Genomic DNA, 19,848 nt, shown 5'->3' with positions numbered 1-19,848 from the left:
CTTCCTGTCAGACTCATACAGTCTAATTCATTCTTTGTGATGCCAACCTAGGATTTGAACGCACCTCTTAAGCCTACTTCCGGGTATAAATCAAACGAAAATGAAATAGATTTGATTTGTTTTCCGTTATTACATGTCCAATTCTGACAGTAATTGAGAAAACAAGTCGATTTCCGATTTTTGTTCTTCAAATTCAGAAACCAAAAACGAAAAATGTGACGTCTTTTCACGTCGTCTTTTGAATCATACAACCAATGAACCGACGTTATACAGACAAGTAGGCTACAGGATCCGATATGCGATGATAAAGATGCTGAGGAAGGGGTGAATCATGGACTTATATCATTGCTATTGATGAAGTCTGATTATCGCCAATACTAAACATTCTCTCCATTATAAAAGCAATTTAGGCAACAATTAAGGAGCCTTTCTAAACCACCTGCTACAACTTCAGGTGGAAAAGAACTGAGCGTGGAATCGTGTCAGTTTGATCGTGTCAGTTTGCTTCTTCACTGTTCTACTTCCATAAGGCAAAAACTGTTTCTGCACTGGTTTTGGAATAATCAATTTACGAGAAACAAACGAACGTGTTTTTGATGGGGAATTGTCAGCCAATTCACAGGTCAGTAGTTTCTTCAGTCCGGTTGGTAAACGTGGTATTAGGGGATTCTTGAAATCGGTGAAAAATAGAGTACAATCATATTAAACTCTTCTGTTATTCCAATAGTTCATTATTAGTAAACTATTTCAAGGTCACACAAATATATTTAGCATTTGTTAAATAATTTATGATATGAAAGTGGAGGGCTGTTTCTAGAACCGTACCGCAATTGAGAATCGAATCATGTTTAGATGGAGTATTTGGCTGTTTAGGCTGCCAGAGCCAATTCGCCTCTAAACAAAACATGTAACATAATAGCTCCCCGATGGAATGTCCTAGGGTGAGTGATCTATCTAGAATCATAAGACCATAGAGAGCAAGGTGCATCTACCCCCCCTAACTACTAAGGGTGCAGTTAGGGATATAACATTCACCGATACGCATCGATCCCAGGTTCAAATGTTTAAGATATGAGTGCATCGTTTCCAAATGTAATATCCATCGATCAGAAAATCGATTCAAACGCTACGAATCACCTGTAAACTTGAATGTTTTGCTCTAATTACCTTCCAAAACGACCTGATTTTTTGTGACATTTGCATCCTCTCCTTCAGTGTTAAACTAAGCATGCAATTATGTTGACAGTCATTGATCTACAAGTCATTTTGCATGCCGGACAACCCCGGACAATATCAGCAGCCTAGTCAAATTGCGCACTGTGTGCAGCTTCGCGCACTGCCCAACGAGAGGTAGGTCTATTCCTGATCACCTTCAGTATTCAAATGTTTGTAAAATGGCTTGTGCAATGTTATGCTTTATTAGATGAGTGACAACCAATGTAATTTGCTAGGTTATTTTTTATCAAATGCGGTGTTAAATTGTGTTTTATTGGAATAAAAGTAGCCCATACTACCGCGAGAGACACAACTCGCATCTGGCTAAAGGTAGGCTACATGCTGATCGGGCTTATATTAGATTGTTCAGGTTCACCATCAGCAATCCGTATACAGTACCAGTCAAGTGTGGACACACCTACTCAAGCAAGGGCTTTTCTTTATTTTTACTATTTTCTACATTGTAGAATAATAGTGAAGACATCAAAACTACTAAATAACACACATTGAATCATGTAGTAACCAAAAAAGTGTTAAACAAATATTATGTTTGGGAAACTTCAAAGTAGCCACCCTTTGCCCTGATGACAGCTTTGCACACTCTTGTCATTCTCTCAACCAGCTTCACCTGGAATTTTTCCAACAGTCTTGTTCCCACATGCTTAGCAGTTGTTAGCTGCTTTTCCTTCACTCTGTGGTCCATCTCATCCCAAACCATCTCAATTGGGTTGAGGTCGGGTGATTGTGAAGGCCAGGTCATCTGATGCGGCACTCTATCACTCTCCTTCTTGGTCAAATAGCCCTTACACAGCCTGTAGGTGTGTTGGGTCATTGTCCTGTGGAAAAACAAATGATAGTTTCACTAAGAGCAAACAAGATGGGATGCGTATCTCTACAGAATACTGTGGGAGCTGTACTGGTTAAGTGTGCTTGAATTCTAAATAAATGACAGTGTCACCAGCAAAGCACCATCACACCTCTTCCATGCTTCACGGTGGGAACTACACATGCGGAGATCATCCATTCACCTACTCTGCGTCTTCCAGAGACACGGTGGTTGGAACCAAAAATCGCAAAATTGGACTCCTCAGACCAAAGGACAGATTTCCACCGGTCTAATGTCCATTGCTCATGTTCATCTTCTTATTGGTGTCCTTTTATTAGTGGTTAGCCTAGTGCAGCAATTTGACCTTGAAGGCCTGATTCACACAGCCTCTGAACAGTTGATGTTGAGATGTGTCTGTTACTTGAACTCTGACGCATTTATTTGGACTGCAATTTCTGATGCGACTAGCCTAGTGGTTAGTGTTGGGCCAGTAACCGAAAGGTTGCTGGATCGAATCCCCGAGCTGACAAGGTAAAAATCTGTTCTGCCCCTGAGCAAGGACGTTTACCCACTGTTCACCGGGCGCCAAAGACATGGATGTCGATTAAGGCAGCCCCCCTGCACCTCTCTGATTCAGAGGGGTTAGGTTAAATGCAGAAGACACATTTCAGTTGAAGACATTCAGTTGTATCCTCTGCAGCAGAGGTAAATCTGGGTCTTCCTTTCCTGTGGCGGTCCTCATGAGAGCCAGTTTCATCATAGCGCCTGATGGTTTTTGCGACTGCACTTGAAGAAATGTTCAAAGTTATGCAAATTTTCCAGACTGACTGACCTTCATGTCTTTAAAGTAATGGACTGATTCTCTTTGCTTATTTGAGCTGCTGTGGCCATAAAAGGGCTATTTGGTAAAAGACCAACTGATTGGTTCAAATTCATTAAAAAAAGAATTTTTCAACAAGGCACACCTGTTAATTGAAATGCATTCCAGGTGACTACCTCATGAAGCTGGTTTAGAGAATGCAAAGCTGTCAAGGCAAAGGGTGGCTATTTGAAGAATCTAAAATCTAAAATATATTTTGATCTTGAAGATGTCGCCGAAGGACATGGCTTACGTTTTACATTCTCCCAACCAATTGTGCTTTTTTTGCATTTTGTATAACTTATTTTAACTTATTGTGTCCATGATGTTGCTGCTACCATCTCTATGACCGAAAATAACTTCTGTACATCAGAAAAGCGATTACTCACCACGGACTGGAAGAAACTTTTTCCTTTAACGAGTCCGACAAGAAGGATATCCTGCTTTCACTGAAACAGGCCCAGATCCACGCCTTTTGCGTGAAGAAAAGACGCCGGAAAAGAGGCCGCAGATCAGGCAACCTTCTGAGAATCCAGAGGCGAGTAAACTCCCATTGCCTTATATTCTTCTTGCTAACGTGCAATCACTGGAAAATAAAATGTATGTTCTACTATGAAGAATATCCTACCGACGGGACATAAAAAATTGCAATATCTTGTGTTTCACCGAGACATGGCTGAACGAAGATACAGACAATATAGAGCTAGTAGGATTTTCCATGCACCGGCAGAACAGACGCTACCTCTGGTAAGACGAGGGGTGGGGGTTTGTGTATTTTTGTAAATAACAGCTGGTGCGCGATGTCTAATATTAAAGAAGTCTTGAGGTATTGCTCGCCTGAGGTAGAGTACCTTATGATAAGCTGTAGACCACACTATCTACTAAGAGTTCTCATCGGTATTATTTGTAGCCGTCTATTTACCACCACAAAGCGAAGCTGGCACTAAGACCACTCTCAACCAACTCTATAAGGCCATAAGCAAAGTAGAAAATGCACACCCAGAAGTGGTGCTCCTAGTGGCCGGGGAATTTATTGCAAACTGAAATCAGTTTTACCAAACCTTTACCAGCATGTCACGTGCAACCAGGGAAAAATAAATCCTAGACCACCTTTACTCCACACACAGAGATGCATACAAAACTCTCTCCCGCCCTCCATTTGGCAATTCTGACCATAATTCTATCCTCCTTATTCCTGCTTACAAGCAAACACTAAAGCAGGAAGTACCAGTGACTCCCACAATACGGAAGTGGTCAGATCACATGGATGCTACACTAAAGGACTGTTTAACTAGCACAGACTGGAATATGTTCTGGGATTCATCCAATGGCATTGAGGAATACACCACCTCAGGCATCGGCTTCATCAATAAGCGCATCGACGACGTCGTCCCCGCAGTGATTGTACGTACATATCCCAACCAGAAGCCGTGGATTACAGGCAACATCCGTATCGAGCTAAAGGCTATATCTGCCGCTGTCAAGGAGCGAGAGACTAATCAGGACGCTTATAAGAAATCCTGCTATGCCCTCGGACGAAACATCAAACATTTTTGCAAATGTATTGAAAATGGAATACAGAAATCACCTTTAAGTATTCACACCCCTGAGTCAACAGAATCACCTATGGCAGCAATTACAGCTGTGCATATTTCTGGGTAAGTCTCTAAGAGCTTTCCACACCTGGATTGTGCAACATTTGCCCATTTTTATTATTTTCAAATTCTTCAAGCTCCGTCGAATTGTTTGTTGATCATTGCTGGACAACCATTTTCAGGTCTTGCCGTAGATTAAAGTCAAAACTGTTAACTCCAGTGTAGATTTGGCCATGTGTTTTAGGTTAATGTCCTGCTGACAGCAGACTGAACCAGGTTTTCCTCTAGGATTTAGACTGTGTTTATCTCCATTCCTTTAAAAAAAAAAAAAAAAAAAAAAAAAAAAAACTCCCCATATGGCAGTCCAAAGGACGAATCTGGGTATGGTGGATGGAAGGAGAACTCTACCTGCCCGACTGCATAGTGCTAACTATAACATTTGGTGGAGGAGGAATAATGGTCTGGGGCTGTTTTTCATGGTTCTGGCTAGGCCCCTTAGTTCCAGTGAAGGGAAGTCTTAATGCTACAGCATAAAATGACATTCAGACGTATCTGTGCTTCAAACTTTGTGGCAAAAGTTTGGGGAAGGCCCTTTCTTGTTTCAGCATGACAATGCCCCTGTGCACAGAGCGAGGTCCATACAGAAATGTGACCAACCGGCTCAATTCGGTCTCATGTAGCAAAATTATTTTTTATTTATTTTTTACATTGGATAAAAGTATAGAGTCAGAGCTATAAAATGTTATCATACACTACAGTTGAGGAACAATAGTTAAGTAATTCTGCTTTGAAAGTTGATAAACTTGTAACCTCACTTTTGAGAAAATGGCCCTTGAATGTTTTGGTATGCCTAATGGAGAGCTCTTTGTCTACACCCATTCAGTGTTGTTCACACCCTCTTAAGTTTTAGCCCCACCCAGCTCTTGAAGGATTCACATGTGAGGTCATGTACTAAACAACCAAAGATTTCAAGACTAGAGGCTGGTTTATACTGCAGGTGTGTTTGTAAATTCAATCTGGAGTGCCAGAGTATGCTCTGGGTGTCCGTAAACTCAGTGTTGTCAGATAGTCGATTCGTAAATTCAGGGCGTTTCGCTCTCGGAACATTCCGAGCACACACAAGACGCTCTGGCTGAGGAGTAGGGTTGATCTGAGCATTCTGACCCTAACAGCGGTAGTCAAGGACCCAAGCTAACTGGATATTTTGGCTAGCTTGCTAGTTACTTCCAGACAAATGAGAGAACAGCTCACTCTGACAATTTTACTCGCCCTAGTAGAGCTGGTTAGGCTGTTAAGTTCTACAGAGCGTTGAGGACTGCAATTGTGCTGCTGGCAACAATTTTATTAAAAAATTTGCCAACGTTTACTCACACCGGCCATATTCAACGGGTATTGAGTGTTCGTAAATTCGTCAGTTAGTCTGCCCTCTGACACACTCAGACGAGTGCTCTGAAATCAGAGTAGATAGCCAGAAGTTGTCGCAGTGACATCGTGAACAATCTATTGAAATGGTTAATTGCATAGTGGAGTTTTTTTTTTTTTGCTAGCTAGTTAAACAATGACCCATAATCCCAACTCATAACTTTACTACCCAGTGTGACAACCCTCCCACTCTGTCTGCCGTATTCTGTCTCTTTGCTCTTGTTTTCCTTAATAGGATGTCGGTGGGCGGAGCCGGGAGGGTCGTCAGCGAAATGGGACACACCTGAGCTCGGCTGTGTCCCGGGATAAATACACCGGGACACAATACACACATACACACATACAGACACTGATAGATTTTGGTTGTGGCCATTTGTTTGCTTTGGCACCTTTCAACACCCCTCATTATCACATTTATGCACGAAAACACTCACACTACTGATTACTGACTACACACACCATTGTTAATTGTATTTAGTTTACTTCAGTTAATAAATAGATTTTGTCTCCCTTTTTGTTACGAATTTCGAGCCGGTTCGTGACACCCAGCATGAATCTGCAGGTAAATAACCAAACAGGTTCAATGTTAGCTAGCTAAGATTAGGCTACAGCTAGCAACGCAAATGGCTCCGAGTTTCGAATAGTATCACTGCACCAATCATACATGTCATGTTAGCTAGCGAGCCAGGCAGCTAACATTAGCTAGCTAACAGTACATTTTAACTTGAAAGGAAAATAAACTTTTTGACAAAATTAGAAATGTGTAATATCTTCTAAATGTAGCTAGCTAGACTATTTTACCAATATACATGGATGGATTCCTCTCCCTCTGTCACCGATGCCATGGTTGCCTTAGTTTGAAGATGTAATTCAGAGACAACAGCCTTCTGTGTGGACTCTTTTGGACTCTGATTGCAAATTTGCAATGAAACGCCAGAATCTCCTCAGCTGTCATACTCTAATTCCACCGTGCTTTCCACTGATTTCAGAACTCAGTCCTCCAGAAAGTGGAGAGCACCTTTGCAGTTCTACTAAGTGATATGTTTTTTAAAAAGCAGCGTTAGAAAGGATTGCCTACACATACTGACCAGGTCATGTTATAGACAGAAGCGTGCTACATGGCAATCCAATCCGAACTTATCTCTCGGCATGTCCAGTCCAGCCATCATCTTAGGAGCCTTCCCACTTCCCACTATGATTGACTGTCTTTTTCTGTGGCTAAACCAACAAGGCGTGTAATTTAACAATTTTATTCGTATTTACAGATGGCATACAACTTTGTTATTAAGGCACATGAAAGTTCACACGTTCCAGATGGCATTTCTGCCAAAAAAAGGATTTAGATTTTTTTTTTTAAGTTTGTTCAAATGGCTCTCCTGTGAAGTAGTGACGAGCGACATACGCCTAGTTTCCTGAAATTAGTCACAAATGGTTTGTCGAGATCGGTGTGGAAGAACTTGACTGGCCTGCAGAGAGCCCTGAACTCAACCACATTGAACACCTTTGGGATGAATTGGAACGCCGACTGCGAGCCTGGCCTACTTGTCCAACATCAGTGCCCAAAATCACTAATGCTCTTGTGGCTGAATGGAAGCAAGTTCCCACAGCAATGTACCACAATCTACTAGAAAGCCTTCCCCAGAAGAGTGGAGGTTGTAATAGCAGCGAAGGGGGTACCAACTCCATAATAATGCCCATGATTTTGGAATGAGATGTTCGACAAGCACATAGTATTGGTCATGTGTTGTATATTCAGTGTCAGCTTTTATATTTTTTACCCATGTACCAATAGGGCCCTTCTATGTGACTCAATGGAAAACCAGAGAACCTCGTTGGTTTAATCTGTTTTAGATATTCATTGCTCAACTGCGGGACCTTGCATGTGTGGGGTAAAGAAATTGGGTGATCATTCAAAATTCCATGAAACGTATTATGTTGTGACATTTTTACTACTGAACTTATTTTTGCTTATAAAGGGATTGAGTACTTATTGACGCAATACATTTCAGCTTTGAATTTTTTATTAATTTGTCAGAATTTCTAAAAACATAATTATATTTTGACATTATGGGGTATTGTGTGTAAACCAGTGAAAAACCCCTCAATTTAATCAATTTTTAAATTCGGCCTGTAAGACAACACAATCTGGAGAATGTCAAGGAGTGTGAACTTTGAAGACACTGTGTATATACAGTATACAATGAAAAAATATATACACAACATTCAACATGTTCATATAAGGAAATCAGTTAATTGAAATAAATTCATTAGGGCCTAATCGTAAAGTGGCTGTCCCACTGGATGTCATAAGGTGAATGCACCAATTTGTAAGTCGCTCTGGATAAGAGCGTCTGCTAAATGACTTAAATGTAAATGTCTAATCTATGGATTTCACGAGTTGATAACCGATACCTTAAAAGGTAGGGCCGTGGATCAGAAAACCAGTCTGTATCTGGTGTGACCACCATTTGCCTCATGCAACGTGTCACATTTCCTTCGCATAGGGATGATCAGGCTGTTGGTTGTGGAATGTTTTCCCACTCTTCAATGGCTGTGCAAAGTTGCTGGATATTGGCGGAAACCGAAAAACGCTGTCGTACACGTTGATCAAGAGCATCTCAAACATGCTCAATGGGTGACATGTCTAGTGAGTATGCAGGCCATGGAAGAACTGGGACTTTTTCAGCTTCCAGGAATTGTGTACAGATCCTTGCTACATTGGGCTGTGCATTATCATGCTGAAACATGAGGCGGTGGATCAATGGCATTACAATGGACCTCAGGATCTCATCATATCTCTGTGTGTTCAAATTGACATCAATAAAATGCAATTGTGTTTGTTGTCCGTAGCTTATGCCTGCCCATACTGTAACCCCACCGCCACCATGGGGCACTTTGTTCACAATGTTGACATCAGCAACCGCTTGCCAACAGAACACCATACTGCCACCTGCCCGGTACAGTTGAAACCGGGATTCAGCCGGGAAGAGGACACTTCTCCAGTGTGCCAGTGACCATCGAAGGCGAGCATTTGCCCACTGAAGTCGGTTACGACACCGAACTGCCGTCAGGTCAAGACCCTGGTGAGGACGACGAGCACGCAGATGCACTTCACTGAGACTTTCTGACAGTGTGCAGAAATTCTTAGGTTGTACAAATTCAGTTTCATCAGCTGTCTGCGTGGCTGGCCTCAGACATCACACAGTTGAATAAGCCGGATGTGGCGGTCCTGGGCTGGCGTATTTACACTTGGTCTGCGGTTGTGAGGCCAGTTGGACGAACTGCCAAATTCTCTAAAACAATGTTTGAGGCAGCTTATGGTATTGACATTAACAAATAATTATCTGCCAACAGCTCTGGTGGACAGTCCTGCAGTCAGCATGCCGATTGCACGCAGTTGACAAAACTGGCCATTTTTAGGGGCATTTTATTGTGCTCAGTACAAGGTGCACGTGTGTAATGATCATGTTGTTTAATCAGCTTCTTGATATGCCACATCTGTCAGGTGGATGGATTATCTTGGCAAACGAGAAATGGTCACCTAACAGGGATGTAAACAAATTAGTGCACAAAATTTTAGAGAATTAAGATTTTTGTGCATGTGGAAATTGTCTGGGATATATTTAAGATCATTAAACATGGGACCAACACTTTACATACTGTATTTTTGTTCCAGTGTACGGTGCATTCAAAGTATTCAGACCCCTTCACTTTTTCCACATATTTGTAAAAATGTTCTAATTTATAAAATATCACACAAGTATTCAGACCCTTTACTCTACTTTGGTTGAAGCACCTTTTGCCAGTGACTACAGCCTTAAGTCTTCTTGGGTATGACGCTACAAGTTTGGCACACCTTCATTTGGGGAGTTTCTACCATTCTCTGCAGATCCGCTCAAGCTCTTTCAGGTTGGATGGGGAGCATCGCTGCACAGCTATTTTCAGGTCACTCCAGAGATGTACGATCGAGTTCAATTCAGGGTTTTGGCTGGGCAACTCAAGGACATTCAAGGACTTGTCCCGAAGCCACTCCTGCGTTGGGGAAAGGGGGATACCTAGTCAATTGTACAACTGAAGTGTGTCTTCAGCATTTAACCCAGCCCCTCTGAATCAAAGCGGTGCAGTGGCTACCTTCATCGACATCCACGTCTCGGCACGTTTCTCAGGGGCAGAATGACAGATTTGACCTTGGCAGCTCATGGATTCGATCCAGCAACTTTTCGGTTACTGGCCCAATGCTCTATAAACCACTAGGCTACCTGCCGCCCCGTTGTCTTGGTTGTGTGCTTAGTTGTTGTCCTGTTGGAAGGTGAACCTTCGCCCCAATCTGAAGTCCTGAGCACTCTGGAGCAGGTTTTCATCAAGGGTCTCTCTGTACTTTGCGCCGTTCATCTTTCTCTTGATCCTGACTAGTTTCCCAGTCCCTGCCGCCAAAAACATCACCACAGCATGATGATGCCATCACCATGGTTCACCGTAGGGATGGTACAAGGTTTCCTCCAGGCGTGACGCTTGGCATTCAGGCAAAATAGTTCAATTTTGGTTTCATCAGACCAGAGAATCTTGTTTCTCAAATCAAATTTTATTTGTTATTTATTTTACACATGGTTAGCAGATGTTAATGTGAGTGTAGTGAAATGCTTGTGCTTCTAGTTCCGACAATGCAGTAATAACCAACGAGTAATCTAACCTAACAATTCCAAAATAACTACCTTTACACTTGTGTGTATAAGGGATAAAGAATATGTACATAAAGATATATGAATGAGTGATGGTACAGAACGGCATAGGCAAGATGTAGTAGATGGTATCGAGTACAGTATATACATATGAGATGAGTAATGTAGGGTATGTAAACGTATAAAAGTGCCATTGTTTAAAGTGGCTAGTGATACATGTATTACATAAAGATGGCAAGATGCAGTAGATGGTCTGAGTCCTTTACGTGCCTTTTGGCAAACTCCAAGTGGGCTGTTATGTGCTTTTTACTGAGGAGTGGCTTCCATCTGGCCATTCTACCTTAAAGGCATGATTGGTGGAGTGCTGCAGAGGTGGTTGTCCTTGCGGAAGGTTCTCCCATCTCCACAGAGGAACTGGAGCTCTGTCGGAGTGACCATCAGGTTCTTGATCACCTCCCTGACCATGGCCCTTCTCTCCCGATTGCTCAGTTTGGCCGGGCGGCCAGCTTTAGGGAGAGTCTTGGTGGTTCCAAATGTCTCCCATTTCAGAATGATGGAGGCCACTGTTCTTGGGGACCTTCAATGCTGCAGCAATGTTTTGGTACCCTTCCTCAGATCTCTGCCTCGAAACAATCCTGTTTCGGAGCGCTACGGACAATTCCTTCGGCCTCATGGCTTGGTTCTTGCTCTGACGTGCTGTCAACTGTGGGACCTTACATAGACAGGTATGTGCCTTTCCAAATCATGTTCAGTCAATTGAATTTACAACTGGTGGACTCCAAGTTGTAGAAACATCTCAAGGATGATCAATGGATATTAGATGCACCTGAGCTCAATTTCGAATCTCATAGCAAAGGGTCTGAATTCTTATGTAAATAAGGTATTTCAGTTATCGCTTTGTCATTATGGGGTGTTGGGTGTAGATTGAGGAAAACAAATAATTTAATCAATTTTAGAATAAGGCTGTAACGTAACAATGTGAAAAGTCAAGGGGTCTGAATACTTTCCGAATGCACTGTGCATATACACTTAGTGTACAAAACGTTAAGGACACCTTCCGAATATTGAGATGCACCCCCCCCCCCCCTTTTGCCCTTGGAACAGCCTCAATTAGTCGGGGTATGACTCTACAAGGTGTCGCAAGCATTCCACAGGAATGGCCCGTGTCGATTCCAGTGATTCCCACAGTTGTGTCAAGTTGGCTGGTTGACCTTTGGGTGGTGGACCATTCTTGATGCACACGGGGAACTGTTGCACATGAAAAACCCATCAACGTTGCGATTCTTGAAACTAGCCTGACATGTCAACTCTTGAGGCTTAAATATCCTTCTTTAACCTGTCTCTTACACTTCATGTAAACTGATTTTGTAAATTTGACAAATTACCATCAATAAGGGACCATAGCTTTCAACTGGGCAGTCTGTCATGGAAAGATAAGGTTTCCTTAATGTTTTGTACTCTGTGTATATGTATTTTAATGCAAATCATAGCGTATAGATAAAGAGAACAAATTAATATCTGTAGGCTACATTTGAGGTTTTCTTTAATTATTTTTATCTGGTGAAAGTGTGTAGCTTAAGTTTTAAGGCCTGACTGTACACTCTCCAAATACACATGCTTTTGGGAACTTGGGCAGAAAAAGTTAATGTTGCTCCGTTGAGGCAAAAAAGAGAAATGTCGGAGTTTAATTCAATAACAGAAAAACTGCGAAATGGAGAGCTGAAAATAAATAGAATGGAGGGCCAGAACACTAGCCAAATGTTTAGGAAAGATTTGGTGAAATGATATAAGGGGATGATAGCAGTGCTGGCTATGTTGTGTGATGATTGTGAGGCACTATAGAAATTCAATAGCCCCAAGACAAGGACTTCAAAATGGCACGTCAAGGGAACTGTAGTTTAGGCCTACTGTTCAGATTAGTTAAATTGAATTACATTGACTGGAGGTCTATACCCTCTCACATAGCCTAAAACAGTGGTCATCAACCGGTCAATCTCCAAGGCATTCCCAGTCGGTCACCAAACATTTCTTTAAAAAAACAACATTAAAGCCTTGCGTTCATTATTTTATTTTTTTATCCATTTCGCGCTGTTAGCGGAAGGTGCACTTGATTCAGCAGCCCTATCGCCGGGAATGTAAAGTGTTCCCATTTTTTTAACAATTTCATGTGTCAATGTAGAACTCCGCCTACCCGGCAGGCCCAAACAGCAAATCAAGTGCACATATAGGCTTACCGCTGGTAAAATCTTATTTTTATTTCACCTTTATTTAACCAGGTAGGCTAGTAGTTGAGAACAAGTTCTCATTTACAACTGCGACCTGGCCAAGATAAAGCAAAGCAGTTCGAGACATACAACAACAGAGTTACAAATGGAACAAATAAACATACAGTCAATAATACAGTCGAAAAAGTTTATATACAGTGTGTGCAAATGAGGTAAGATAAGGGAGGTAAGGCAATAAATAGGCCATGGTGGCGAAGTAATTACAATATAGCAATTAAACACTGGAATGGTAGATGTGCAGAAGATGAATGTGCAAGTAGAGATACTGCGGTGCAAAGGTGCAAGAAATACAAATACAGTATAGGGATGAGGTAGTTGGATGGGCTATTTACAGATGGGATATGTACAGGTGCAATGATCTGTGAACTTTTCTGACAGCTGGCGCTTAAAGCTAGTGAGGGAGATATGTGTCTCCAGCTTCAGTGATTTTTGCAGTTCGTTCCAGTCATTGGCAGCAGAGAACTGGAAGGAAAGGCGGCCAAATAAGGAATTGGCTTTGGCGGTGACCAGTGAGATATACCTGCTGGAGTGCGTGCTACGGGTTGGTGCTGGTATGGTGACCAGTGAGCTGAGATAAGGCGGGGTTTTACCTAGCAAAGACTTGTAGATGACCTGGAGCCAGTGGGTTTGGCGATGAGTATGAAGCGAGGGCCAGCCAACGAGTGCGTACAGGTCGCAGTGGTGGGTAGTATATGGGGCTTTGGTGACAAAACGGATGGCACTGTGATAGACTGCATCCAATTTGTTGAGTAGAGTGTTGAAGGCTATTTTGTAAATGACATCGCCGAAGTCGAGGATCGGTAGGATGATCAGTCTTACAAGGGTATGTTTGGCAGCATGAGTGAAGGATGCTTTGTTGCGTAATAGGAAGCTTTAATTTTGGATTGGAGATGCTTAATGTGAGTCTGGAAGGAGAGTTTACAGTCTAACCAGACACCTAGGTATTTGTAGTTGTCCACATATTCTAAGTCAGAACCGTCCAGGGTGGTGATGCTGCACGGGCGGGCAGGTGTGGGCAGCGATCGTTTGAAGAGCATGCGTTTAGTTTTACTTGCATTTAAGAGCAGTTGGAGGCCACGGATGGAGAGTTGTATGGCTATATAGCTCAGATTACCGTATCTGCAGTTTCCTTGAGCCATAGACTGTAAAAAGAAGCCTCGAGCGCACAGAAAAGTTGATACTGTGAGATTTCAAAGCTTTTAAAACCATGAGCTGCAGTTTTTAAGATAATGTTTTAAGTTATTCAACACTGTCAACATTTTATTTGTTATAAGCCATAACATGCACATTCTCTATACTTCCACTCATGCTACAGCCAGCACTTTAGCTGAAATTAATGAATAGCAAAGTGTTTCGATAAGCTTGCATTGTTATTGTTAGCGGCTTTTGTCTTTTTTAATATCAAGGAATATTTGACTTTCGTTTTTATAATTTCAAAATGGTCTGAGAAGAACAACATTGACAGGGCAATTCAAGCATAGTCATTATGCAGTGATAGCCTACTGCACAAACCTCATTGCTATAGAACTGTTTTTAATAGGTTAATGTTGCATAGCCTTACGTTTTAATTATGTCATGTTTTTAAATAAATCTCGGCTTTGATTTTGATTCAGAATTGATCTTGACACTAACCTATTCTGTGACTACTGGCCAAATATATAATATTACCTCCTGCAGAATTAAGCCTTTCTTACAGTAAAATAATACACCAAATGTACATTTGACTTGGGAACAGGCCTATCTATGTAAAAAAAAAGACCTGTCAAAAAAATCCCTCCACCATCTGACTGTTGTGCATTTTCTATATTTACGGGTTACGGTTGGGTGCTGGCCTCAGATTTTCACTTCATCACATAGTCAGGCGGTTGTGGATGGGTTATTAGCAATTGCGAGCGGGTGAACAAGTGCAAAAACTGCATACTAAACATCCCTCTTTTCCAACCGTTTATTCTTACAGAGTGACCAAAGTGTTCACGTGAACACGTTGCTGGAGAACAACCAGAGAAGATATTGTCTCTGCCGTTCCTGTGGGATATGAATGACAGCTTGAGAATGTCACCTGAGATCATGATGTTTCACCAAATGATGGAACAAGCCCAGAACGCCAGCTCTGAAGCACTCGCCCACATCTGCAATAAGAGTGCAAGTGGAGACTCACTACAGCTGCCCACCTTCTCCACAGCAGCCAAAGTCAGAGTGATCATTACTTTTACTCTGTGTGCCATGTCAGCTGTCTGTAACCTAGCTGTGCTGTGGGCTGCCAATACTAACGGCAAGTGCAAGTCCCATGTTAGGATATTAATAATTAACCTGACTGTGGCAGACCTGCTGGTGACTTTCATCGTCATGCCTGTTGATGCTGTCTGGAATATCACAGTTCAGTGGCAGGCAGGAGACGTCGCCTGTAGGCTACTGATGTTCATGAAACTTGTTGCCATGTACTCCTGTGCTTTTGTCACAGTGGTCATTAGCTTGGACCGCCAGTCTGCTATCCTCAACCCACTAGCCATCAATGAGGCCAAGAAGAGAAGCAAAATCATGTTGTCTGTGGCGTGGGCGATGAGTGTGATTCTGTCTGTTCCCCAGGTGAGGCTCTGGTTAAGAGAGGTTTCATGTTTTATCTCCTCAGCCTAATCTCAAGACACCACCACAAGGATACAACTATACTTCTGGTATACCCCAGGGATGTTAAATGTTTTAAGTAAAACATCAAATGACATAACCCTGCAGCAGCATTATAGCACATTACTGACTTGATGCACGTTGTCAGGTTCACTTACCAAGAATAGAACATTTTGATTTTGACAGCAATTAGAAATGTAGTAATGGGAAGCACTAATTAAGAAAACTAAACGCTTTCCTGAAGAGAATTTCAGTACAGGTGTTGCAGTTAATATTGTCCATGGTTTAAGAGTAACCTTTAAATGTGATTGATAACTGGTGAATAGGGCCATCATTTACTGACTCCTGATTATGACATTAATTTTACATTTGGAGGCTCTGCAATAAAATCCATTAAACTACATAGGCTTTGAGAAATGGAATCACTGAAAGAAGCCCTTACATGCAATTAATTTCAAGCATTCAACGCTTGCCTCTTCACCTTTGTGCAAATTCAGTGAAATGAGCAATTAAACATGGTATTAGTCACATTGCAGACTAGGCAAGAGCAATTTTCTGCTGCATGAAACACTAGTATTTCATGCAGTATATCACTTAAGACAAGCAATAGATTTATGGTTAAAGACCATACTATTTTTATTGTTAAAAACAAACATTTCCTTTGTGTTGTCATATAGATGCTGATATTCCACAGCGTGACCATCACAGTCCCAGAAAAGTTTACCCAGTGCACTACCCGTGGGAGCTTTGTCCAACACTGGCAGGAAACCCTGTACAACATGTTCACCTTTGCCTGTCTATTCCTGCTGCCACTGATCATCATGATCGTCTGTTACACACGGATCCTGGTGGAGATATCCAGTCGTATGACCCATGGAAACAGTAGGTCAAATGACATATTTTACTGTCAATTGTAGTATTCTAGTGGTAGTTATTTCTAGGTGTAGTAGTATACAGTTGTTCATGAGGGGGTTACTAAGAGCACTGCATATTGATGATAAAGGTAATATAAACATATTGACATATGGTGTTGAGATTAGGAGAAAGTGTTTATTTCCTTGTTTCAGTGTCTTCTAAGGAGATACATCTCAGACGCTCCCACAACAACATTCCAAAAGCACGGATGAGGACTTTGAAAATGAGCATTGTTATCGTGACTTCCTTCATCGTCTGCTGGACCCCTTACTACCTATTGGGACTGTGGTACTGGTTCTTCCCAGACGATATGGATGAGACGGTCTCTCATTCTTTGACTCATATGCTCTTTATTTTTGGCCTCTTCAATGCCTGTTTGGACCCGATAACTTACGGCCTGTTCACTATCCATTTCCGCCATGGCCTGAAGCGCTACTGTCGGAGCACAGCCACGTTCAGCCGTGAGTCAGAGAACAACACTACCCTGACCGGCTCTTTCAGGTGCTCTTCCTTCCGCATGACACGGCTTACCCAGCAAGGCCAGACCACCATCACTGGCCAGATGGCAGAGGAGGAACAGGGCAAGAAACCCTGCCGCTATAGCAACTACCTCACAGTTCACAGCAGTGGAGGTGACCCATGTCCGGCCAATCCTGAAAGCATGATATGAGGGATTAGAATAAGTCCTACTTAAGAACATTGCTTATACCCTCATCTGTTGGCTGACAATTAATAACTTGAATACTTTTGTGCTGTAAGAAAGCACATTTTGCTTACATTTGCATTCAGCCAGACATGGCTTAAAGTGTAAATCATAAGACACTTATCTGCATATTACTTCAAACGGTAGTACTCCCGTAGAGTGGTCTTTGGAAAAACATTTTTCATTCAATAGAGCCATACAGACCAAGTATACCAGGAAAAACAATATATCCAATTTCCTCAAGATGTGCAAAGGAGGAAGCTTATAAATGAATTGCTCTTTCATCTTGCAGGCAGAAATGACATATGCAGTGTAAAACGTGGGATGACGCTGTTGTTGGTCTGAAGTGCTTTATGAATGAAAATTATGCTTTGGTTTGTGCAACTTATTCTATATAAAATTTGCCTGGGAAAAAAATAAATAATAATTTGACAGATCAATTACGTTTTTTAAATTGAATGAAAGCTTCTAAATTGCTTTCAACACTGCATGCTCATTGAATAGTGGTGGGGGCAATGTAGCAGCCGCAGCCTATCAGAAGAGTTGGAGGCGTGACTTATTGGGAAGTGGCTTTCAGGTTGCTGTTTTTTCCATCCTGTGAGTGAATGTCATTCCAGTTAATGTGGTCTACTTTAGTCACTTGTACACTGCCAGCATATGTAATGGTACTTGCTTAAGAGCATGTGATACTGAAAACCCTGGTAAGATTTGTATATGTTAAGGTAGACAATGCTTGTTAGCAATATTGTAGCTATGAAATGTGAAAGTCTTATGTAAAGAATGTTTGGAAAAGTTTTTGAACAAGCTTTTTTTTATTTACAGGAAATGTATTTAATTGCTTGTAACCCAATTTGAAGAAATGTGGATATGTAATTCCTATTTTTAAAAGATGACAAATGGGCTCTATTTAGGCTACATTAAATATTAGTTTGTATTTATTACTTTTAACCAAAGGGGACCAGTAAGTTGAGTGTTGAAATTTGAAATATAGTTTTGGTAATACGTAATCAAATAAAAGTTGGCATTGAATCTACTGTAGTCGTTATTCAAACTTAGTCTTGTACACTGACAGCATATGTACTGATACTGGAATTGCTTAGTTTCATCAAATCTAGCATTTTACAATTGAGAACCTAACCCATTTACTTGTAACCAGTTGAAGTAATATTTCGGGGTTGATCCAGAGTCATTTTAGACAGTGTGGACTTGGAACAAAACTGTAAATGTAGGCAAATTCAGTCCGATGAAATCTAGATGCTCAACTTGTGGTTCATTGTACAGAACAGCTTTATGTGAATTCTATGATCAAATTAATGTTGTGATGCAGTAAATATTGTAATCCAACCGTATAGCCTTTATAATTGAAGTGGTTGGGTATTCTTAAGTGTGAATCTACCTTACAGAAATATGTATAGTTTTGGTTGGTTCTTTAGTAAAGTTATGTCCAGTGCTTCAGGGAAATCACTGCATAGTGTATTGCATTGACATCAAACTGGAGACAACCAAACTGTAAAATGTGGTTGGTTGGCTTGTCATCTAAAAAAATATTGTGTCTGTAATACTTTGATGGTCACATTCTGTACATGTTACAGTAGAAGACAAACAGATACAGGTACTTTAATGTTGAATTTACTGGGACTCAAACATGTTGCAGAAAAACCCCGAAGACACACTTCGTTAACTAATATTCGGTTGTATGCTTTTCTCTAAAATGTTTGCTTGTGTTCAAAGAAATAAGTTAAGGAGATGGCTATATTTGTGTGCATGATTACAATATTTGTATTTGTGTACATTATTTAAATAAAGTTGTGTTAATTGTATTAATGCATACTAAGCAATTCCTAAATTATTGGAAGTGCAGAATTCATTGAAAGTAATTAACACTATCATATGTGAGCTGGGGGGGTTTGATTAGTTACATATCGCAATATTATTTGGGACTCAAAGTATTGATTTCCCCCCCCAAGAAACATGCATACATGCATACACTGCCATTCAAAGGTTTGGGGTAACTTAGACATTTCCTTGTTTTTGAAAGAAAAACACTTTTTTGCCATTTTTAAAATAACTTCAAATTGATTAGAAATACAGTGTAGACATTGTTAATGTTGTAAATGACTATTGTAGCTGGAAACAGCAGATTTATTTTTATGGATATCTACAGAGGCCCATTATCAGCAACCATCACTCCTGTGTTCCAATGGCACGTTGAGGCGACTCCGGGATGCTGCCCTTCTCGGCGGAGTTGCAAAGAAAAAGCCATATCAGACTGGCCAATTAAAAATAAATGATTAAAATGGGCAAAATAAGTGATACTGGATAGAGGAACTCTGCCTAGAAGGCGAGCATCCCGGAGTTGCCTCTTCACTGTTCACGTTGAGACTGGTATTTTTCGCGTACTATTTAATGAAGCTGCCAGTTGAGGACTTGTGAGGCGTCGGTTTCTCACTAAAGACACTAATGTACTTGTCATCTTGCTCAGTTGTGCACCGGGGCATCCCACTATTTCTATTCTGGTTAGAGCCAGTTTGCGCTGTTCTGTGAAGGGAGTAGTACACAGCGTTGTACGAGATCTTCAGTTTCTTAGCAATTTCTCGCATGGAATAGACTGACGAGTTTCAGAAAAAAGGTCTTTGTTTCTGGCCATTTTGGGCCTGTAATCGAACCCACAAATGCTGATGCTCCAGATACTCAACTAGTCTAAAGGCCAGTTTGATTGCTTCTTTA

At 41.3% G+C, this 19,848-nt stretch overlaps 1 protein-coding gene across 1 annotated transcript; it reads left to right on the top strand.

The window, feature by feature from the left end:
- The first annotated feature begins 246 nt into the window (after nucleotides 1–246).
- Nucleotides 247–18,955, top strand: LOC129867059 (gonadotropin-releasing hormone II receptor-like). The gene is made up of 4 exons (XM_055940201.1): nucleotides 247–622; nucleotides 14,839–15,467; nucleotides 16,181–16,385; nucleotides 16,571–18,955. The coding sequence occupies exons 2-4, from the start codon at nucleotides 14,916–14,918 to the stop codon at nucleotides 17,086–17,088; spliced, it is 1,275 nt and encodes a 424-aa protein (XP_055796176.1). The 5' UTR covers nucleotides 247–622; nucleotides 14,839–14,915; the 3' UTR covers nucleotides 17,089–18,955.
- The last annotated feature ends 893 nt before the right edge of the window (nucleotides 18,956–19,848 follow it).

Source organism: Salvelinus fontinalis, chromosome 12 (assembly GCF_029448725.1).
Source record: "Salvelinus fontinalis isolate EN_2023a chromosome 12, ASM2944872v1, whole genome shotgun sequence".
Classification (NCBI taxonomy): Eukaryota; Metazoa; Chordata; class Actinopteri; order Salmoniformes; family Salmonidae; genus Salvelinus; species Salvelinus fontinalis.
The sequence above is the reverse complement of the archived record's forward strand: the minus strand, read 5'-3'. Positions and strand labels throughout refer to the sequence as shown.

Excerpts from the sequence above, each read along its gene's own strand:
- LOC129867059 (XM_055940201.1), top strand. The coding sequence starts at position 14,916 with ATGAATGACAGCTTGAGAATGTCACCTGAGATCATGATGTTTCACCAA. Across the intron at positions 15,468-16,180 it reads TGATTCTGTCTGTTCCCCAG|ATGCTGATATTCCACAGCGT; the intron begins GTGAGGCTCTGG and ends GTTGTCATATAG. Across the intron at positions 16,386-16,570 it reads TCGTATGACCCATGGAAACA|TGTCTTCTAAGGAGATACAT; the intron begins GTAGGTCAAATG and ends TCCTTGTTTCAG.